Consider the following 21607-nt stretch of genomic DNA (forward strand, 5'->3'; position numbering starts at 1 on the left):
CAAATGCACTGCAATTATATTTGGTTCCTTTGGTTCATAACTGTCAAATATAATTGTCAAATGAAGAGAGTATTTACTTATAAACATTTTTAAATACAATTTCTTAACTTACTTATGTTACTTTAAGTTACATATGTACATAATCTACATTATTATCAGAAGAAGGTATTTTTCTTGCAGTGTAAAAGCAAATCAGCGTAGAATGGAAGACCTGAGCTCTTCACCAACTGCTAGGATTGGAAAAACTGTACCGAAAATCGCTTAAAAGCGCGTAAAACCTAGTTTCAAAAGCAATCGAACGAACTACGCATTGGGATTTGATCCTGGCATGAATCATACATACATGTGTGCGCTAGCATTGTTTTGTATAATTTATGCAACCCCAACCCCAACGCACAATGCCAAAGGCAGGGCGGAAATGGGGTGGCTCTGCTGCGCCACCCTCCCCTCCCCCTCCCCTTGCAGCATCTCCATCTATGGGGTAGTTCGATGGCAGGATGGTACACAAGAAAAAAGCGACTATGCTTAAGAAAAGGAAATTCCAAGACCTACAATACATGCATTTTATCACTAAAAAATATGCTATTCTATACATTTCACTTGGAAAACGCTTTACTAAAATACCATGATCTTTTAAAGATCCTTACTTGAGTTTAAGTGCTGAATTTCTTTGAGTGCACGCCTGGTGCTGTTCCTGGTGGATACCAGAAAAGTCTGTTGCGTAGTCCTGGTTCAATTGCGTCGTCGAGGGATTCTCACGCTGGATTTTCCCAGTTTCTGTCCTTGGCCCTGCCCTTATCCGTGTCCTTATTCATGTCCTTGCCCTTGTCCCTGATCCCTGTTGCCTGATGCCTGATGCCCGGTCCGTTTTCTTTGCATTTTTCCACGTTGGCTTGTTGTGTTTTTGATTTGGGTAGGCCTCAGTTGGTTTCGCCTTTGTGGGCATAATTATGCCTCCGTTCTGGAACCACCGCATTGCATTCACATTTAAATCCGGTGCAGTGCAACATTTCTCATTTCTCAGATCGCATTTCCGCTTAATTGTCTGCGATTGTAACTGGCCAAAAAGGATGGGAATAAACATATAATGGAAAGGAAGCGGGATGAGGACGAGATGATCGCGATGATCATTCGAAAAGCTCACGGCAGCTGTTGTCTCTTATTTTCGCCAAGTTTATGCCAATCGCCCGAAACGCATAAACATATCAAATTACGACTATCGAATTTTGTAAAAACCGGAAGTTTTTTCGTCTTTTAAATCGACAAAGACAAAAGCCCACTTCATTGGCGGCATTTTCTTTTCATTATTATTTTAATTTACACGCAAATTCTCATAAATTTCGACAGATCATCTCATGCAACGCCCTTGAGTGGACCAAAAATAAAATAAAGAAATAAAGGATCTCCTCACCGGCGATCTTGAACTTTGCGTACCATTTCGATTTTCGATCGCTTGATTTGCTTTCAAGTCGCTGCAAATACGATTTCTGTTACATTTTTGTCGAGTTTAAGTTGGCATTTGTTTGTATTGAACAAACAGAGGTGATCGCACTGCAAACAAATAAATCAGCACTCGTAAAACAACGGCGATCATTGGAGTTCAGTGGAAGATTGGGTGAGATCTTCTCTGCGAGATGGGGTTAGCTTCACCTCCAGGCGTAGGTGAAGTTCATTGACGCCTCAGTTGGGCTACTTAATCTCCATTGCTAACAGAATCTGTATGTGAAACTAGTCACTCAGATTTTTTATACTTAAAAGACGTTTTATCATCATCTGGCTTATTTGTTGTAATCCTTTTAATAACGTATGTTTAGTGGCCTTGCTAATAAATCCCGCTATTAAGTCAATGTTCCCGCTGATCTGGCGGCTTATCCCCCAGCTGAGAATGCAAATCCATCAAGATTGAATGCTCGAGTGCCTCACTACTGGAAGATTGTGCGCTTAGATCGCTTTGCAGCCATATGTGTGATAATGCCAAATTTGCACACCATCGATCGGATGGATGGGCCAGTTGCCCGAGGAGGGTTATTCGCGCTAACAACTTCATTGCGGACCACGGACAAGATTGCAAATTGCGAGAGATCGATCAAAAATACTTTCACCTTGGCTCAAATGAGTCGTGAAATTCGGTCTTGCGCAAGAATCCTGCAAATGCAATTTGCCACAGAGGGGTTCCAATGTATCGAGATGATCCATCCGTTTTAGTGCTGCTGCCTATTGTCCTTTTTTTGGGCCTAAGCCGCAAGCAAATTTGTTTGCCGCTCGAGATCGATCATTTTTGGGATCGTAAATCACGGCAGGATGTGCAGGACCAGTGTCCTTTTGTCTTTGCCCTGCCATTGTGCTCGAAATGTTGTTTTTCTTTCGGCTTTTATTTCTGCTTTCCTCTACTGTTTGCATTTCGAAATGCAAAATATGAGCAAAAAGGGAAAGGAGGCTGAGACGAAGAAATGCTGACCGATCTTTTGGCGATATGCAAACATCTGCCATTGGCCCTGTTTACTTGCCTTTCGACCACTCCGCACCGCTGAACACAACTGTACCGAGGATTTGGTAGAGATCTTCGTTCGCACTTATTCCTCATCAATTAGCTACGTGATCTACCAGGAATCGGTGTAAGGATCATAGTGGAACCAATCACTCCACACCTGTTATTTAGGACACTATTAGCTACGTGAGCGCGCCTCGCGATCTTCACTCAAGAAAACTCAAGACCACGTAGGATCAAACGTATGCATGCATTTCTACCAGCAGAGCAGCCCGAAAAGGCTTAGGCCAAACCTGTTGGTCCGCCTAATGCCGCACATTAATTCAATAGGCCACGAAGGAGGATCGTGGGTTCGTTCATGCATGTAGATCACCGCAGCGGATCAAAATAAAGATCGAAATGCAGACTGAAAGCCTGAAGTTTGAAAACAGTCGGGTAAAGAGGACCAAAACAGGTACAGGTAGTTCAAATCCTCTGTCTGCGGCTCGTCTACAGGATTAGCGTTAGAAAAAGGATCGATGAATGCGCCAAGGATCTGGCCGCCGATCGCCAAGTGAAGAGGAATCCCTTACAGGCTCGGTCCATTCCAATCCATTCGGGCGGAAGTAACAGCTGCTGCCGCTGATTCTTGGGTCCTGATCACCATCTTTTCGGTCCATGTAAGATGGGTTGGCAATTATCGATGCTGCAGCTGTAAAAATGCCGAAAAACAACAGACCCATAAAGACGGAATCAATGCGAAAGCTTCGCTCCCACACAAAAAGCTTCCTGCGGCTACGATCGTTCCGGTGCACTGCCACAAAAAGTCGAGCATCTTGAAAGTATTCTTTGTTCTCAAAGTACTAAATAGCAACAATTTATGATTCTTCCCCTTTTTTTAAGTACGACAAGACGTATAGCTTATAATGAATGCAGTTTTGGAAATTGTATAATATCTTCTTGCAGTGTGGAAGACTCTCTTCTGGCCCAAAGATGCATCTCTGTGTTTGAGCCTGTTCTTCTTCTTCGACGGCTGTCGTTGTCGCACCTGTCGCACAATTTATTTTTCGCCCAAGATACAAAAAAGCCCAAAAAGCAATGCAATAACCACCGAAAAAATACGAAATAAAAAAAAAACTGGGCAGCAAAAAGCAGTTGCTTGATGTGCAGCGCATATCCGTTTGTCTTTAGCTTCCTTTTGGTAATGACGACAGAGCCGAAAGAAGCAGCTGCCGTTCCAAAAACATGGCCAAGACAACAGCAGCGAAATGGCCTGGTCCTGATCCCCAGATACTCGGATGTATCTGCACTTTGCAGTCTGCAGTCTTCAAAAGACGCAGGCAAAGATGCTTCCCAGCTGAATTGAGCTTGGGCTTGTAATTTGCAATCGTTCACATGCTGTTCTTGTCCGATTTTATTTGCTTTGCTTTATTTTAGATGCTCTTTTGTGGTCATAAAGTTTATCTGCCTCCCTGGACGAAACGCAATGGAAAACGATTGCCAAAAAAAAATAAAAAAATGTGCTGAAAAATCTCCTTCTGTTCGCCGATTTTGGCGAGAAACAAGAATTGGTTCACACAGCCACTTTCGGCAGTTGTAGATCAATGTCACATTTATGTTTTGATTTCAGATTTATAACTTTATTAAAAACATACAAGAGGACCAACATTTATGGCCGTGTTCCCTGACACTTTAAATTACGCATTTCGCTGTTGGCCAGGGACATTTCACAATCACAGGAAATAAAATGAAATGCAAATTATATTAACGATAGCCCATAAAGTGGTTTATTGTTTGGAATAAATTATTTCGAACAACTTAGCTAACACGGTATCTGTGATTTATTTTAGTTTTATTAAAGAAATGCTACTTGTTACTCTGATTTTTAACTTATTTAGCCAATTATACTATTCTGGATATCCCTACCTCTTAACTTATGTACGCAAAATTTTTCATATACCAAACAATGAGGTAATCCGAAAATGGTGATAAGTTGCAACGATCATTTTTGTATGTCCAATAGTTAACCTTAACCCCTTGTTGCCCCTTGGGTGCTACTGTGGCAGCTCCGCATGTGGAAAACAAATTGCTTAGAAAACATAAACAAATTACAGCAAATTAATAAAGCCGTTCGACGGTTTTTTAATGGACCAGAGGGCAAACCGAAGAGGGGATCGCTGGGAAAAGGCACATAAACATATATACATACATATATCCCCTGATCGGGGTGGTGGCATGTAAACGATAATGTAATGGGGAGAGAAAATGCCATGGCTGAGTACCCGATTTTCCCTTTTGGCAGGCACTCGTCAAAATGGGCGAGATAAGACCATTTGGTATGGTTTGTTTGGGGCCCAAAACTGAGAAAATATCAAAACATCATTTCGAACGCTTCGCAAATGGGCGAAAGGAAAGTGGGAGGGGCAGCACCTTTGTACCGTTACCGGTTCTTAAAGACGCAAAAGGTGGCAAACTAGTTTCGCCGCTGGATAGTTGGCCTTCGATGGCTGCGTTCTGCGATACCTTCGTCCTGACAATAGAAATGGAAAATTCAGGCAAACAGGAGCAGAAATGGGAAGGGACCAAGTAGAAGAAGAAGCAGGAGAGTGCGTAAGCCGCAAGGATCAGAAGGATCTGGAAACAGATGGTACAGCTGCGCGGAATACAACCAAAGCTTAACCCACTAAGGATAGGGGTTTCTAAACAAGTAAACTTTGACCTCTTGAAAATTTATGATACACTACATTTGAAACCTATCGTGTTATATTAATAAACAAAAGTATGTTTTCAGTACTTTTAAATGTAAGTATGTATATCATCTAACCATTGTAACTATAAGCAAAGATGGGTTTATTTATATGCAAAATGTAGCTTGCTTATTTAGGGGTTAAGCATCCAGGGGCTGGGGAATCGATTGGCATTCGGCAGATGTTGTCCTGTGGCACATCCTTTGTAATTAACAAAGGAGTGCGGTGGAGTCGGCGGTGAGAAGAGACCTCGAGGCACGGGTTAAGCCCATTAAAAGTCCCCAACGACTCGAGCCCGTTTGTGTGTACAGTTGCCATTGGGATCGTTCAGCCGCGCTCTTAGTCGGTCCTTCAGTTAGTCAGTCATTCAGTCCGTCAGTCAGTCATACCGTCAGTCATTTAGCCACTCAGTCAGTTTGCCAACCTGTCTCTGTTTGGCATCACCTGCCATCGCCATCGTCTGTTGTCTGTTAATGTGTTTAATGATGCCCTGGCCATCGGCGATCTCAGTTCAGTTTTCATTTATGCTAAATTGCGACTCTTATGCTGCGCTGCAAAAAAGCTGAAATATTAGCCGTCCTCATTATATAAGTACAGACACATTGAAGATAAGCATAAAGCACAATTACAAGCCGAATAAAAAGTTAGTAAACTTAAATCCTTTGTTGGTTTCATTTTCGAAATATGTTATTGATCTTACAAATGATCTTAAATGCCATTAATTGATTTATAGTTCTTAGTTCTTTGATCAAGCTTAAAAAGGATCTGGTTGAAAGAAATGTAATAAATTTCATGGTATCTTTTTCATAGCTAAGCGATCAGCTCTGCTCAAGGTGTGACTATGAGACTCTGTGCCACTCCAGATGTGTCCGGACATGCCTCGTGCCTCAGCGATTGTCCTGATGCGCGATATGCGGGCAGCGCGGGTCTTCGTCTTCTGGTTTCTTCATCGATCTCTAGCCACGCGCCGCAACTTTCCTCGCGACTCTCGGTCGCACTCTTGCCGCCGATGCACCTGCTCGCCAACCAAATGTAAACCCAACTGGCCACCGAATGTGGGCCGCCCTAATGGAGTTGTCCCCGGGCCCAAGGTTCGCAACTTTTACCAGCCTGCTCTGGGCGATCATTAGCTGACAGAAGGCCTCACTCGACGGACAACATTTTTTGGGCTTTAAGTCTTAGTTAAAACTTCTTTTTTGGGCTTCTAGGGGATCTTCTATGCATTCGGAAGGATACAATTGCTGATGTTGGGATATGTACCTATAGTAAGTCAGCAATGAATTTGCTTTCATAAATATACATTAAATCTTTTAAAGTGTATCCTTTACGCAGAACTTTCCATATCTAAATATGTCTCTTAAATTTAAAAATATATTATAAATTATTCTAGAAGTATCCTAAAAAAATCTATTAGGTGAGGCTTTTGAAATCCTTCAAAATCAGTGGCTGCATCCTTATTTAGACAGTCTCTTTCTCGTATGACATAACATCCCCCTGTTCTACGACATTCCAGAAGCCTTGTTAGGGAAACCTTTGGTCCTTTCTGGGAGAGTATCAAGCGATTCGGCGCAGAGAGCGAACAAAGATCGAGGTACCCTTTATTTTTCGAGAGTAAGAGAGTTCATACGAGTTGCTAAGGATATAGCTATGCATCTTATTCTGCATTTAAATTTAAACCAATACACTATGAAAATCCTTAAACAAAAGTATAATTTATACACATATGTATGTATACTTAAGTTGTTATATTTTATGTCTAGCTAACGTCAGACTCCACGACTTGAAGTGTTACTTTATACATTCTATGCCCCTTAAAAGGCAGGTAGTAGGTATCTAAAAGTTGCCACCCCTGCGAGCTGCGTTCCTTTTTGCAGCCGCTGCTTCTGCCGGCGTCGGCAGAGAAATTCGAGTCTGAGTTCTGAAGTCGTTTTCGTTGAGGCGACGAGCTGAGTCGCCGCTGTGGAGGAAATTCAATTGCGCGCAATCCATCGGCGGCGACGGTTGTGTCTCAAAAGAGCCTTCCAACTCCTGACTACTACTGATCAAAAGAAATAAAAGTAAAAAGTGACCAAGTTACTGCGGATCGAGGAAGTTAAAGCCTTGAGCCTCCGGCACGACGATGGTGTGTTAAACATTTTTGTGCGCTTGTGTTTGTTTGTCGGTGAGTTGAGTGCGCGCGCTACTTTTATTTGTTAACTTCACCAAACAGAACCGTTAGTCCCAAGTGCCCTCACAAAAAAAAAAAAATAGAAAAACACCAACTAAAGGAAAAGAAACATCATAAACCGACGAAATATCCCCCAAAGAATCTGTGTAAAAGTGCAAAGAGACAAGGCGGAGAATGCGCCCGAAAAAATCAAGGAAAAAATAACAGAAAAAACATTTGGCTGGGTGCGGTGATCTTGAACCCGGGCTCAACTCCGCGTAACGGTGCATCGGCAAGTGCAGGAAGAAATGGGTGAAGATGGAATAGAGGAGGAAGGAGGAGAAGAAGGATGAGGAGCGCGATGAGGCCGTTGCATTTCTTTTGATTGCTTGTGTATCATCTTCGGGGATCTCTGAGCGCCCACTCTTTTTGCGGGCATTTTCCGCTCATTTTTGGCGCAGCCTCCCAAAAGGTAATCTCCCCAAGTTCCCAAGACCAGCGTTATAAAACTGCCGTTAGTTTTTTTATGTTTAACCGTTTTTGGGCGCAGCCGCGAGGAGTGACTCTCTCCTGCAGATAATTACGGCAAAAAGGTGAAGAATTTATGCTGACCATCAAAATAGCTAATAGTTGGAAGTTAAACTAAAGCGCTCTGCTAAAAAGTCTTTTTGCGCCCAAATGATTGTGCATATAGGCGGGGAAAATGGCGATTTTCCTGTCGCCTTTTGATTTATTTACATGTGCTTTTGCAGAAGCACAAAGAAATAAGAAGCCATTCTTTGTGCAGAAGTCAAACAAACATTCTGACTCATTCTCTTCGCGCTCTTTTTTGTTGAACTTTTATTTGTTTTTTAACATGAGCCCCAGTGCGGGAGAAAGAGCAAGTAAAGTTAAAGTAACGGACAAGGAACATAAGCATCGTCATCGCCCCCAGTTCTTCTCCTTATCCCTACCATCATCACGTGTCGCCAACTCTGTTCTTCGCCTACACAGACATAAAATGTGAGGATCTTAATTTAAATTAGAATGGCAGTTGTAGTTTTTAAAAAGTATTTAAACTAAATATTAAACCAGGATAACTTATTTATTTTTCAAAATCTTCACACTTTCTTCAAGAAACCGATTGATTGAATAATCATTTTGACGAACTTTGATGATGATTCGTATAAGCTATTTCTCTCAGTGCACGCTTTTTGCTCTGGCCATCAGCCATGTCAGCGCCTTCATTATAATAATTTTTATTGCTTTTGCATAAATCAAAAATCATGGAAAAAGAAACAACTGGCAATCGTAAAATGTGAAGAGAGGCTACAAAACATAAAAGGTGCGTTTTTCGACTGTCTGCACTAATTTCACAAAATGTTGTTCGTTGGACCCGCGTTTTCCTTTTTTTTCTTAATCCTCGCATTTCCGTTACTGTTGCTTTTGTTTTTGTGCCAAATCATTGCGGTCTCTGCATACAAATTCATTAGTGACGGCCCCTATTCTTTGCTCTTCTTGCTCCTTTGGAAGAATTCTCCATCTTCACCTTCTCCACCTCCCACACACTCTCGTTTCTGGGAATTGCCATTTTTGTTTTTGTTGTTGTTGGAGCACCTTTCTTGCAGCGGATTCTGCAGGAACTCACACGGCGCCCTCTCTTCTCATCCCCATTTTTTACAAAGCCTCCTTGTTTCTCGCTTTTCTACAGAATTATGCACAAGGCCTAGGGGCAACTTTCTTTTTGTGTGTTTTTAGTTCACAGTTGATAGGCAAAACTTCTGGACCTTTTCAACTCAAATGTAGATAATAGGAAATCAAGGAAAATGCTGCAGTAAAACTACTTTCTTGATGTGAAATATTATTTATACACTCATTTCTTTCCTATACTATTAATTATAACAATTCATGGGTCATGTAAGCATTTATCGTAGTCCATATCAATCAGTCCCAATCTGTCTTTTGCCACATTAGTTTCCCATGGAGTGAACATAACCTTCTAACGCAACAAAGCTCCACATTCCCTAAATAAATTTCAACACTTTGTTTTGTAGCTCTTTCGGAGTCTACAAAACCGAAGCGCACAAAAAATTAAGATCAAATTTTTACCAGCTGCTTAGTTTCAATTTCTTTTTGCTCGATTCTGTCCTGATTACTGTAACCAAAAATGTGACCCACACCCCCTCCCAAAAGCCCACACTTTGACAATTTGGTCACTAATTTTAGGGCCCTATACTCCGATGTCTGAGCGAAATACAGTTGTCGGTAAAATTTTATTGATCTTCGTTTTTTCTGCACAAAAATATAAAATTGTTTCATGGTCGAGGCTCGTCGTTGCTGTTGTTGCCGACGAAATCGAAATCTCGCCAAGAAGCAAACGGCAATCAGCAAATCGAATTCAAAACGCGTGTGTGGAGGGAGGAAGTCCCAGATCCCAGAAGAAGATCCCTTAAGAGAGCCCAAAGAGACGACTCCAGACTTGAGACGCGCCACGACAATAACAACAACAAAGCCGCAATCAGCAAATACTTGGTTTAGGCGGGCCAATACACCGGAAACAATCAAGACTAATATTGACATGACATACCTTAACTAAAATCACTTTGATAGGTGCAAAGATAGTTTCAAGGTTCCAGTCTATTCAATTTATATGTAATTATTTATTCAAATTTGGCGAGGTTATTAATTATCTTATTTGACCGTTATGACTGGGTAATATTTGGCAGTGTAGCCACTGTCCCATCGAAGAGCCACAAAGGGCCGCCCGAAAAAATATTTTTATCTTGATATTTCTGTTTTTTTGCCGCTGTTTGTTGTTGTTGCTGTTCTAAATACGCCAAAAGTTGCTTTCAGGGCATAAATATATGTCTTTAGTGTGGCATGTCTGGTTGCGTTTTTGGAACTTGGTAAATGGGAACGAATACAGACGGACCTGACCAAAAAATCTGGACCCGGGATCCCAAAGTCGGGCAGAATTCATGGAATTAGTTAACGATTAATGATTGGATATTGATTTCGCTTTTGTGGCCTCTGAGTGGTTGGATCGAGTGACTCTCTTTGGCAACTTGGCCCGTCCGTTTCGCTTTTACTACTCATTAATTTCCTTTAACTATCTTGAGGGGCATTAAAAAACACTGCTGAGCAAAATGAAGTTCCTGCGGCAACATCTTATTCGCATTGGCTTCTTTCTCCATTGAAGAAGCCACTTTACATAGTTTATTTGCGTTGTTGCCAACTTTCTTTTTGAGAGATTCTCTTCCTTATAGCGTCGCTAACAGCTTTACGATCTGAGCAGACATAAAACTCGCAGCCAAGGAAGATAACACTCTACTGCCAGTGCCAGAAGAATGGAATGGGGATTCTACGCTGTTCAGGTAGTATTCTTCGTTTCTGGGAAACTTAATTTGTGCTCCTGGCCGCCATATCAAATTGGCGCTATCGAATACCTAACAGGGGGCAAACATATACCCGTTTGTTTACACATATACACATACATACATATGAACACATGCATGTATAGGCAATGCCCCATATAACTATGAAGCACCAGCTTAAAATTTGCTTAGCTCGGTCTCCCCTCTGCGAAATTTGAGGCTTAAATTCTTCTCGATGAGATGCCATTCGGAACATCCCATGCCGCAACCCATACCCTACACATTTGCGTAGAAGCGGCCCGAAAATAAAAAGAGAATAGCAATTTTAATTTGTGTGAGAACTTGGCCCCATTCGGTCTTCGGGATTTCGTTCACTTTAAAGATGCTGATGATCAGGGTACGACGGGGGGATTAAGATGGCGCATATTTACCGCCGATCATTAGCTATTAGACCGAAGACTCCTTGGCAACAAGCCCGATTCTTCAGCGCCCAGATTGTGAGCCACTGAAGACGCGGAGTAATTGAGCCGTTGTAGCTGTAGCCTCGTCCAGGCCCAGTCTTCCGACTCTAGTCTTCAGACGCCAATCTGCCTGCCATTGCTAACGAGATACGCCAAACTATTTGGCAATTAGCGGATAATAACATTTGGTTACACATTTGCGAAATAATGAGAAATTTTATGTGGAGATGCCATGAAAAGATTACGCACTATGCGTCCTGTAAAAGGTGTATGATTTTATGACACGACTCTGGCATTCTTCTATAATGTAAAGTGAAAGACAGCGCTGTCGAGCTTTACTTGGTTATCACGAAAGGTTCAGTTTTATGTATATTTATGTATAATAGTTGAATGCGGAATTGCAAGTACGCCTTCAACTTTTAACTGCCATGTTTCGGTTAAATCCCAATTCTCTAAGGACAGTTCCCTAGAGGAAATTGCATTATAAGTGTACAATAAGTGAATCATTTTTTAAAGAAATCATATTCTCGATATGAATGAAAATACAAATAGAGATTTCATAGTTCTTGGAAAAAGTCAGAGGAAAAAGCTGAGAAAAAACACTCATTTGGAGAAGCAGGATATCGCACTTAACCAGCAAAAAGATAACGATAGTTGGCTGTGAGAATTTGGTTGGCAAATCCTGTCCAGTAGCAAATGAAATGAGATAATTATTATTTAGCAATTCAGCGTAATGGAATCAAGTCAATATTCCAGTTGAGTGCGGTTATTTGCCTTGAGACACTGGCTTTTTGCTTGCTTTTAAAGTTTGATGCCATTAAACAGAGACTAGCACTCGAAACCACGTTTTCCCAATGAACAATAATTTCTGGTCATCCTCGTGCGTCTGGCGAAGATTCTTTTGGAGCTCAGCCTGCACAGATGTGGGCAATCAATTGGAGAACTCGCGGAGCGAACCCCAATAAACGATGCGCTGATGGCCGACCATTTCGACTGATGACTGCACACGTCCAGGGAGAAGTGGCCCATATTACGCCATAACGATATCAACGAAATGAATGTGCTTCGACTTACAAGAGAAGCCTTTTACATTGAGGGAAAATTTAAAAAATTATTCAGGGTATTTTCAGGAAACTAATTTGTTCAAGATTTTGAAAAATCAAGTTCGCTCTCCATTTGCATGGTTTTTAAAACAGATTGTAACGTTCGCTGTTCCGGTCTCTCATTTGCGTCTTTTTTTCCCCTAATTCTTTAGTCAGACTCTACAATTACAATTATTTTCACTACAGTTTATACCAAGCGTAACTTCCGAATCAATTTCTTTGAGATAGTTGGTTTCTGCAAGTTAAATTAGACTTTTTCCCAGTGCAAGGATGGAATATAGAAAAGGGGTTGGATCACCGGAGACATGCCCACTTGTGGCGCAGTCTCTCTTAGTGCGCCAACTCATATTAAACCACCGTTATGCATATCAGCCACACAATTCCACAGAACTGTATTCTGACAGTAGAGCGGTGAAGAAAGCAGGGGGGGACGCAAACAGATCGCCACATATCGAATGAAGATTGGCGTGGCCGTGGCGTAACCCTTTAATTATGCCACATACGAATACCAACAGAGTGAGTCTACAATCCACCGAGATCGTTCTAAGCCGCATTTCGGGATCGGGCTCACCTCTCCACGTCAACGCCTTTCGAATGGCACTATGGGTTGGTCTTGATCTTGGTCTTGGCTTTGGCTTTGGTCTGGACTCTCGGGTATAACTCCTCTGCTACTTTCTAAAAATCTGTCCGGGAATATAAATTGCAGCCACGTTCTCGCTCCTTTGGTGAGTGCGAGTCAAAAATTCTGCAGCACTCTGAAGCCGCATCTTAATTGCATTTCGATTACGCTGCTCTTGCTGTTGCTGCAGCGGCGGCTGCTGCAAAAACAAACCAACCAAAAAATGGCTTGGCAAATCTAGAAGAATTGGAAGCAAGAGCAAATCAAATCTGTGAGTGTTTGCCGAGGCAACAAATGTTGCTGGCAACATGTTGCACTTGCGAACAGGCCCCCAGCAATTGGTAGAAGTTGGAGCCTGCCAAATAGACAACAGATGAGACAGCCAGGCACGGCCCAGTCCGCATCTCTGGAACGCCTTTTGCGCGATCTGCTGCTGGGCCCCTCCGACCCCAAAACAGGTTCCTTCGACCATGGCCAAAACGATGGCCAAGTCTGGCGACCCGACAGCCTCGGCTGCTGGAGCCTAGAAATTGTAACAGCCAAGAGCGGAGGTTCGGTTCTCAGGCAGCAGACCTTTCTCACTGGTCCTGGGCCCATTTAATACAGTTATTTCTATTCGCGGCCCTCGCTCGATCTACAGTGGAAACTCTATGGGAGGAAATTTTCTCATCAGTAATTTTTATTTTTTGACATATGATGAAAAAAAAAATTAGACAGAAATATTGGCCTGCAATAAAAAGCATAAATATTATCTTCTTGAGCTGACTTTACGATCATTTTCTCAAATCATCAACAGGTATTTCTTTTTTATTTCCTGTACTAAACTCTATTTGCTGTTAAACTGTAGACTATAAAATGATTAGTTTGTTTTTAATAGCCCACAGTTGGTTTATTTGCATATTTTATACATGTAAACCATTGCACATTCTTTCGCAAATCTCTAGAGATTTAAATGCCTCATGAATTAATTGAAATTGCGAACATTACTTGGATAATGTTGAGATTTTTAGGTGTTTGATCAATTCTAAGTTGCGTCCACTGTATCTCTGTCTCTCGAAGAAGCAACAAGTACATCAACAATGGGAAATGCAAACGGTTTTTGTCTGGAAGTCATGGCCATCCATGACCATTCCCGTTCACTTATCCCTGGCTGCCATCGAAGGCTTTGATGCTTTCCTAAGTTTGGTTTGGTTTGGCTTGGTTTGGCACTGCGGCTCCTGCTCTCGAGTCATTAAAAACGATTCTACTCGAACTAGAACAGACCAACGGGCAACGAAAAAGCTTACAAGTCTTTCGCAGAGGCGGAGAAATAGCCATCATAAATGTGCAGGAGAAAGGCCAGCGAAACGAACTCTGAATGCCCTTAATGAGCGCAGATGTGCAAGAAGAAAACCGTAGAAAAGACAAATGGGCATTTTAAATAAATGTTAGAAAAGGAGACGATACACACACGTAATGAATAGCCATGAAAAATTACGCTATATTAGTTGAATTCAAATCCAAAATCCAAATGGAAACCTCTGCAATTAATTTACCTTGTGCGAGATCAAGGAGAATTGCAAACTGGCTATTATGTCTGTCTATTGCCAGCCCCCACCGTATATTTTCGAAAGGCCTCCTCTTTCTAAAACCGAGCGCCTTCAATTCCTGCGGTGATTTTCGATCGCGATATCGAGAAAAGTGTGTGCTATTGCTGACTTGTCAGCTGTTGGCTTGAGCAAATATTATTACTTGATCCCCACCGCCGAGCCACTCCAGTTTTTCCCCCATTCCCTCCCTGCCAGCTTTTTCAATGAATTATTAGTTATTTCAAATTTATGTGCCGTGCTGTTTCTGTTTTATGCTTATTCTACTGCCTCGTCTCGTATTTTTTTTTTTTTTTGTTATCGTGCGTCTATTTGCGTTTCCGCTCTCCGATCTCCAAGACTCGGACTTGGGGTCTCTTCTGGGCCTTTCCTTTCGTTTGCTGAATGGAGAAGGCTAGGGCAGAAGCGCCCGAGGACTGAAGAGAGTCTTCGAACCGTTGGGGGCGTATTTGCCTAACAAAAATAAATAAATATGAATTTATTGCAGCTCTTGCTCAGTGCGGAATTTGTTGCTGTGTCGCAGGGAACAACATTAAAACCTAATGCCATCTTGGGCCACGAAAAGCGCCGCCAGCAGCGATCAAATAAACAAATACCGAGCAAAGCTCCGCTTCTCCACTCCCCCCAGAAGATATTATTAGTATTTTTATATGCTGGTTTTCATTTGGGGCAGATAAGCGAAATAAGCTGAGGCTCTCAAACAGTTGGAGCAGTAAATAATCTTTGGAAAAGCCTGGAAAAAGGGGGTAGCACGGGTGTGTTTTTGTAGACTTCTTTTTTTTTGCTGCCCTGGCAATTCTTCCGCTCAGCAGATTTGTTCATTTTTTCTGCCCGCCTCCGAGTGGTTCTGGTTTCTACGAATTTGTCACGCTTTGGATTTCAAATTTTGTTGATGTTAGCCAACTGTTAATGGACCCCGCAGCATACTTTCACATATGTACATACATACATACAAGCTTCCTCTTGCAAAATGATGTGAGGCGTAAGTAAAAGGCATTTAACGCTTGATTTTGTGCAGGGTTTAGTTTTACCTGCTCCCGATCCTATGCGATCAGAAACTCCCACTCCTCGAGGACCCAGGACTATTGTTGGGCATTTCGCAGACCCGCACAAAGGACACTCAAGTAGGGGCGGAAATTTAATATGAACTGCTGCTTATTTTTTGTTTCTCTGCTTTTGAAATTCGAGATTTTTGGGCTTTGGTCGATGCTCCTATTGTTCGCCTACCTGCCTACCTGTTGATGGTATTATTTGTGAATGTTTATCAAGATGTTCCATGTACTTGCTGAAACTCAATATTCGTGATCTGATTTTCAGCCGAATATAAATATGAATTTCCCGTAGGACGGGAAGGTGTCAACGTTTTGCATTTCGAATAAACATTGCACTTGTCCCGGCCTATGGGCGGTTTGTAATAAACAACTAAAATCTATAAAATTTATTTATTATTACTAAAGTCATGTCTCGTATTTTTGCTTATGAAATATTTTCTGTTGTTTCAGATCTCGAATTCGCAATATCAGAACATCTGTGTTATTTTAATTATATAAAAGTATATATACAGGTGAGTTTGCTTCTTGTTTATTCTATGTTCTTATGTGTACTCAATCGCTTTCAATTCGTGTTCATATTATCCCACACTTCCCAGTTACATTTGATATTTAAACATTTCCCAAGCGCGCGCGCTATTCTGGTACTTTTCATCCCTTTTCCGTTATTAAAATGCCCGACCGTGGTTGCCACTTGTATTTGAGTCGAAAACGCTGCCACCTGGTTGGCTGTGTGCTAGAGATGTGCAATTGAATGGTCTGTGCAATGAATAAAAAGTGTCCCAATGGTGCAATGCAGTTTAAAATGATTAAAAACGAAAAGTTAATACTATAAACTACAATAAAACAACCCAAACGTAGCAGAAGTTAGAGTGGTGCTAACTGGGTTGACTGCATGTTCAAAGTCGGGCGTCTCGCGCGAAAGAAATCGCCTCACGGTCGCATCTCTACTACATGGGGTTCGGCGCCTGTGTGAGCGAGAGGGTTGGTGCGCGCGTGGTCGTGCGGTTGTGTGTCTGTGTGAGTGCCTGTCCCTGTGTGAGTGCCGCTCTCTTGCGGCTTGCCTCGTCCGTAATTCGTAAAATATAAAAATAAAAAATTTTTTCAGTTTCAGTTTAAAAAATATTCTCACAGCGACTAGTTGTGCGTGCAGGCAAAAAGACAGAGCATCGCGAGCGAAAGAGAGCGGCGAACATCGCACTGGCGGAGCGTCGTGTGTTGCGCAGGCAATCTTAATTAATTTATTTACGTCTATATTGATTTTTTAAAGTAACAGCCACAGCTACAGTTAGCCATAATAGCCAGCTAGAAAGCAGAGGCAAGCCCAAGCGCAACGCAGAGCAAAGAGCGCGCGTTTTAATAGGTATAAAAATAAAAATACACACTAAAACCAACCTGAGGCGAATCTAAATTGTATTTCTCGAGGTGAGTAAATCTATAAAAATAAATTAAGATATTTGTTAATTCGATATTGCCAGCCAGCCAAAAATAATACCAGTTTCTCAATTACTCGGTAATGTCTGCTTTCTTTTTATTTTAGTTTTATTATTTCTCTTCAGTTTTTTTTTTATTTATTTATTCCGTTCGCACAGCGTAAATTAGTGGTAGTCTGCAATTGTTTATTTAAAGTTTATAAGGCGACTCTTTATGTTTATCTGTGTGAGCAGAGCAGCGCAGCTGGCGTCGCTTAAAATTAATATCAAGCAGTTGCGAGCGCGTTTCTGTACTTTTTTTTTTAGGTAGTTTGATATTTTTACGGTATTCGCTGGCTTTGTTTTTATTGCGCTGCTGGCGTCGACGCCGACAGTGCGCGTCGTTCGCTTAGCACCAAAACTGAGCGATAGAGAGAGACAGAGAGCACTGAAGATGCAGTTTTGTTTTATATACACACCTACGCACGCGTATATATACATGTAAACGGCTGCGGCTGTGTAAAATGCATGTACGCCGTTAAAGCGGATGCAGATTAGGGATGGAAAGCATAGATTTATCGGTCGGTTATCGTTAAATTTAATTACTATCTAGCCTTGATTTTGTGAGCAGTAATACCTGTCCGAAGTCCAATTACTTTGTTGCTTAGCTATTATGCCGCTTAATTCTGCTTTGGGAGCACCTAATTTACTTTGTATTTAATCGATCCGTATCCCTAAAAGATCACCGATTTATCGAAGTGATAATATGCAGGATACGATCCATCCAGCATCAAAACCTCAAGCAGTTTTACGAACATTCAGTAGTTCTCACACGCCAATGCTTCGTTTAATAGTCTTCTTCTGCTCGACCAGACTTTGTTTTTTAATTGTTTATGCTCCCTTTTGTTGAAAAACCGGTAACTAAGTAAGTGTGTATGTATATCCTCAAAAGTATTCCTTCTTTCTTGTGTTCTTTTCTTTCGCTGGATCGATTCTTTTTTTAGACCTTTGAGCGGCATTAATTATGTTTTAGAAAAAGAGCGGTTATAAAGTAAAAAAATATGAACATTCAAGTTTTCATGTATTATGTATTTTTAATTTTTTAGTTTTTTAAGTCAGTTCGCTTTGAATAACTTTTTAGTTAAAAAAAAAGAGAAAACTGAAAAATCAAAACTTTAACAAATCACAAAATAACATTTAAATGGAAAATAATAATTCTTTCATTGTTGAAAATAACCATGGCAGGGCTGGAGGAGGAATGGAGAACCTGTCGCACTTGTATCCACCGCAGTTGCCAAAGGGGCGTGGTCGGCCTCGAGCGACATACGCCCAAACGGGCGAGTTTGATCTGGGTCTGATCCGGGAATACCGATCGCACCCAGTGCTGTACGATAGGTCAAACAAGCGGTTCAAGGACAAGCTGTATGTGGCCCATATATGGGAACAGATAGCCCACAAACTGGGCTACGATGGTGAGCAAGGGGATTAAACCAGTTTGAGATGACAGGAAATAATTCTAGGCATATTCCCATCTTAATTCGTAGCCACCAGTATAAGGGAACGGATGACCACGTTAAGGAATCGATATAACATCGAGAAGCGACGCGTCGAGAATGGCCTTTCCACACAGTCTTCACAATGGCCTCTATTCGAAAGCCTCCAGTTTCTGGGGGATCACATACGGCCCAGGCGCAGCTTTAAGAACATGAGCGTAAAGGAGGAGGATGAGGAGACCTACGAGGTGGACGATTGCCGGAGCGACAGCAACGGGCATATGAACAGCATCAAGGACGAACTGGAGGACGACTCCGAGATCTTCGATTGCGAGCAGGCACTCCCCGTGACCACAGTGTTAGGGTAAGTCCATGATCCATTGCTGCCTAACGTAACATTTGCTAATAACAAGACATCATTTCTTTTTAGGATTCCCCTGAATAACTCTGACGAAGCCAACAAGAGCCAGCGCTCGACGAATGGAGAAATGCCCAATGGCAAGGGCTACAATCACTTTGCGGAAAGCTATCACCGACGACACCAAAACCAGCCGGAGTACATCATCAGTAGTCCAATTGTTAATCCCATGAGGAGCAATAAGCGTGGATCACAGCACTTGGACGATCATCCGTCGAAACGCCGAGTCGACGACAGTCTGTCGATATCCGGATACTATCCAACACAACCTCTAGCCCCCTTGCCACCGGCGTACGCCAAATTCCGGGGATTTGGCGAGTTCATGTGCCACTCCCTGTGCGATATGCCAGCGGCCACTGCCTTGCGCTTGGTGCAGAAGTTCACCCGCGAATTGGTCCAGTCCTCGCTTCGCAACGAGGACAGCGGCAGCAAAGAAAAGACGGATGAGGTCGATCCGGTAGATCAGAGCAGCGAGTCGCAGGAGGAGGACGAGTAGATTTAAGTTACACTTTTAAATTGAGGGTAGGGATATTGGCACGCGTGTCTACATCTATGCGTATAGCATAAAAGCTGCATTGATGACAAATTCGATTAATTCATTTATGATTTAATTATACTCTTTTAAGTCTTCTAGCCTCGCAGTAACCGGGGTGGAAGATCCAAGCATTTCATTTATTAACATAATGGAAAAATACACTTATTTGCTTTGTTTTAAAGGCAGGGGAACGGGTCGACTAATCCAAATTGATTAATTTTCAGATTCGGCAAGAGCATAATACTCTATCTGTAAGATGCACATCTGTAATGGTATAGAATCCTATAAATCCTACATAAAGGACCATACATATTTTAAACAATAATTCACTTCATGGTTTCATTAAGGCGTCAACTGAAATGCAAATATACATTATGTATATAAGTCTGTGGGATCAGACGCAATTATGACTTCGCCACGAATGTGAGCGTCTTTCAGTCAGCGTTCCCCTTGCGCAACTCGGACCTCTATAAGGGCCATCATTATCTTACACAATAGTAATCTGCCCCTTTAAGGGGCATATACATATTTCCATTTCCCTTGGCAGACTTAAAGCAAACAAAAAGGTCCTTAAGTTTTATTACTTTCTGTATGCGAGAACCAACCCTAAAGCTTCTGAAAGCTTCCACCTTCGGCCCTTGAAGCTAAACTTTGATTACTATCCCAAGGAAATAGTTTCACTGAGGAAGAGCTATTCAAGCCAGTTGAACTGTAGGCCATGAATAATGCAATGGATAGCTGACCATGCTAATAAACTATCTACCACCTAATTTTACGCCCGTCTTAAAGGCCACCCAGAATCACTGGAGGTGTTTCCACGTAGATTGCTGATCGATGTTGTGGGACGTCCAACGCACCATCATTCCCATCCCGGGATATGGCGAGAAAATATGTGCCGGGAAAACTGGAACCTGCAGTCGGAATTGCCGGCACAGCCGAATGCCTAATGCCAAATGAAGTCTGAGTAGGCACATCTCCATTTGACCAAACTGGGTGGGGCCTCCAGGCCATTTCTATGTGCGTTGCCCCCTTGTTTACTCCTTTTTCTTTAATAATGCGTCTATATTTCTTAATTAAATTACAGCTTCTCGCATTTGGGAGTGAGTGTGTGTATGTGTGTGTAATTACAGTGTTTATGTGGCACTCGGACATTCCTGGCTCCTCTCTTCCTTTTCCCAGCTGGAGTTGGCTGACTTGGCGTATTGATAAGGCCCAGGCCCACAAAAGGAACGCGAAAGGTGAGTGGTATGGGGATTGGGCAGTTTGGAGTTTGGAGCGGATTGCATCCGAGATGTGAGTGCAGTGGTACATTAAAACGTCACCTGATGTAGGCCGTGCCCAGTGCTTATTTGTTGCATTTTCGAAATACAAATTGCACTAGTCCCGGCCTGCAATGAGTGTCGCAGTCGACGATCTACACAGTGCAAAATAATTTGTAAAAATAATTAAAAATAATAACTTCATAGATTTTTTTATTAAATTAGTTTTTGTGTGGGATCTAATCACTAATCTTGCAACAAATTTATAAAACGATCTACAAACATATCAATGTTGATCGTATCAGCTCCAAAATGACGCCCATTTTTTTCGGTGCTGCGAGCAGCTTGCCATTAAGCCTAACTTTAACTTAATGCTAACCACCATGGCCATAATGTGGTGCGGTTGTGCTGCGTTTTGCGTGCTGCTGTTCGTCAAAGTCAGGACCGTGTTGCCGTCTACTCATCTTGCCATCTCGAATGTCTGGCCCTGTAATTATATAATTTAATCAAATTACTTGCATATGTTGCCAAAAAATAAAAAAAATAAGAGAAGGAAATGCCAAAAAACTAAGGCCCGAAAAAGAGACGCACTGGAGCGGGCCGAAAGACTTGAGAAATGGCCAAATGCGGGCCAACATAAGTGGCAAGAGAAATGAAAATAAAAATAAATGCTTGCGACAGCAGCTCCTGGCGGCTCCAAAATGGTTTATAGCCGCATTTTTGACAGTGAAATGTGCCTGCGTGCGTTTTCTGCAGCGGTAAAAGAGGAAATCGGGAGGGGGAAAGAGAGATATTTGCGTACTTTAGCATTCATCATCATTATTCTTCCGTTGCGGTTGCATTTTAAACTTTTAGGCGCAGCTTAACGTGTCGGTCGACTTGACAGTTGCAAATTGCAAGCACATCTGCTGGCGGTCAAAAGCTAGCTGCTACGCACGCAATAGTCGTTACGACGAAGC

The 21607-nt window shown here is 42.1% G+C and overlaps 1 protein-coding gene, 1 long non-coding RNA gene and 2 other non-coding genes across 11 annotated transcripts; all 4 read left to right on the forward strand.

Moving 5' to 3' along the window:
• The first annotated feature begins 7145 nt into the window (after nt 1-7145).
• jigr1 (jing interacting gene regulatory 1) lies at nt 7146-21177 on the forward strand. 8 transcript variants are annotated; one of them, NM_001347754.1, is made up of 6 exons: nt 7146-7375; nt 15985-16046; nt 16640-16956; nt 18189-18415; nt 18488-18800; nt 18867-21177. In NM_001347754.1, exons 4-6 carry the CDS (start codon nt 18202-18204, stop codon nt 19348-19350), a joined length of 1011 nt encoding a protein of 336 aa, NP_001334702.1. In that variant the 5' UTR covers nt 7146-7375; nt 15985-16046; nt 16640-16956; nt 18189-18201; the 3' UTR covers nt 19351-21177. The 8 variants fall into 8 exon arrangements, with proteins under 8 accessions (NP_001334702.1, NP_001097920.1, NP_651409.1 ...); NM_001104450.2 differs by having other exon boundaries at nt 7146-7336; nt 16802-16956; nt 18867-19700; NM_143152.4 differs by having other exon boundaries at nt 7146-7832; nt 18867-19553.
• On the forward strand, nt 15809-15903 carry mir-92a (mir-92a stem loop). Its single transcript, NR_048486.1, has one exon. It is a non-coding gene; the product is annotated as a mir-92a precursor RNA (primary transcript).
• On the forward strand, nt 19875-20860 carry lncRNA:CR45917 (long non-coding RNA:CR45917). The gene has a single exon (NR_133452.1). It is a non-coding gene; the product is annotated as a long non-coding RNA:CR45917 (long non-coding RNA).
• mir-92b (mir-92b stem loop) lies at nt 20701-20800 on the forward strand. Its single transcript, NR_048488.1, has one exon. It is a non-coding gene; the product is annotated as a mir-92b precursor RNA (primary transcript).
• Nucleotides 21178-21607: the final 430 nt, after the last annotated feature.

The sequence above is a fragment of the Drosophila melanogaster genome, chromosome 3R, assembly GCF_000001215.4.
Source record: "Drosophila melanogaster chromosome 3R".
In the NCBI taxonomy this organism is placed as follows: domain Eukaryota; kingdom Metazoa; phylum Arthropoda; class Insecta; order Diptera; family Drosophilidae; genus Drosophila; species Drosophila melanogaster.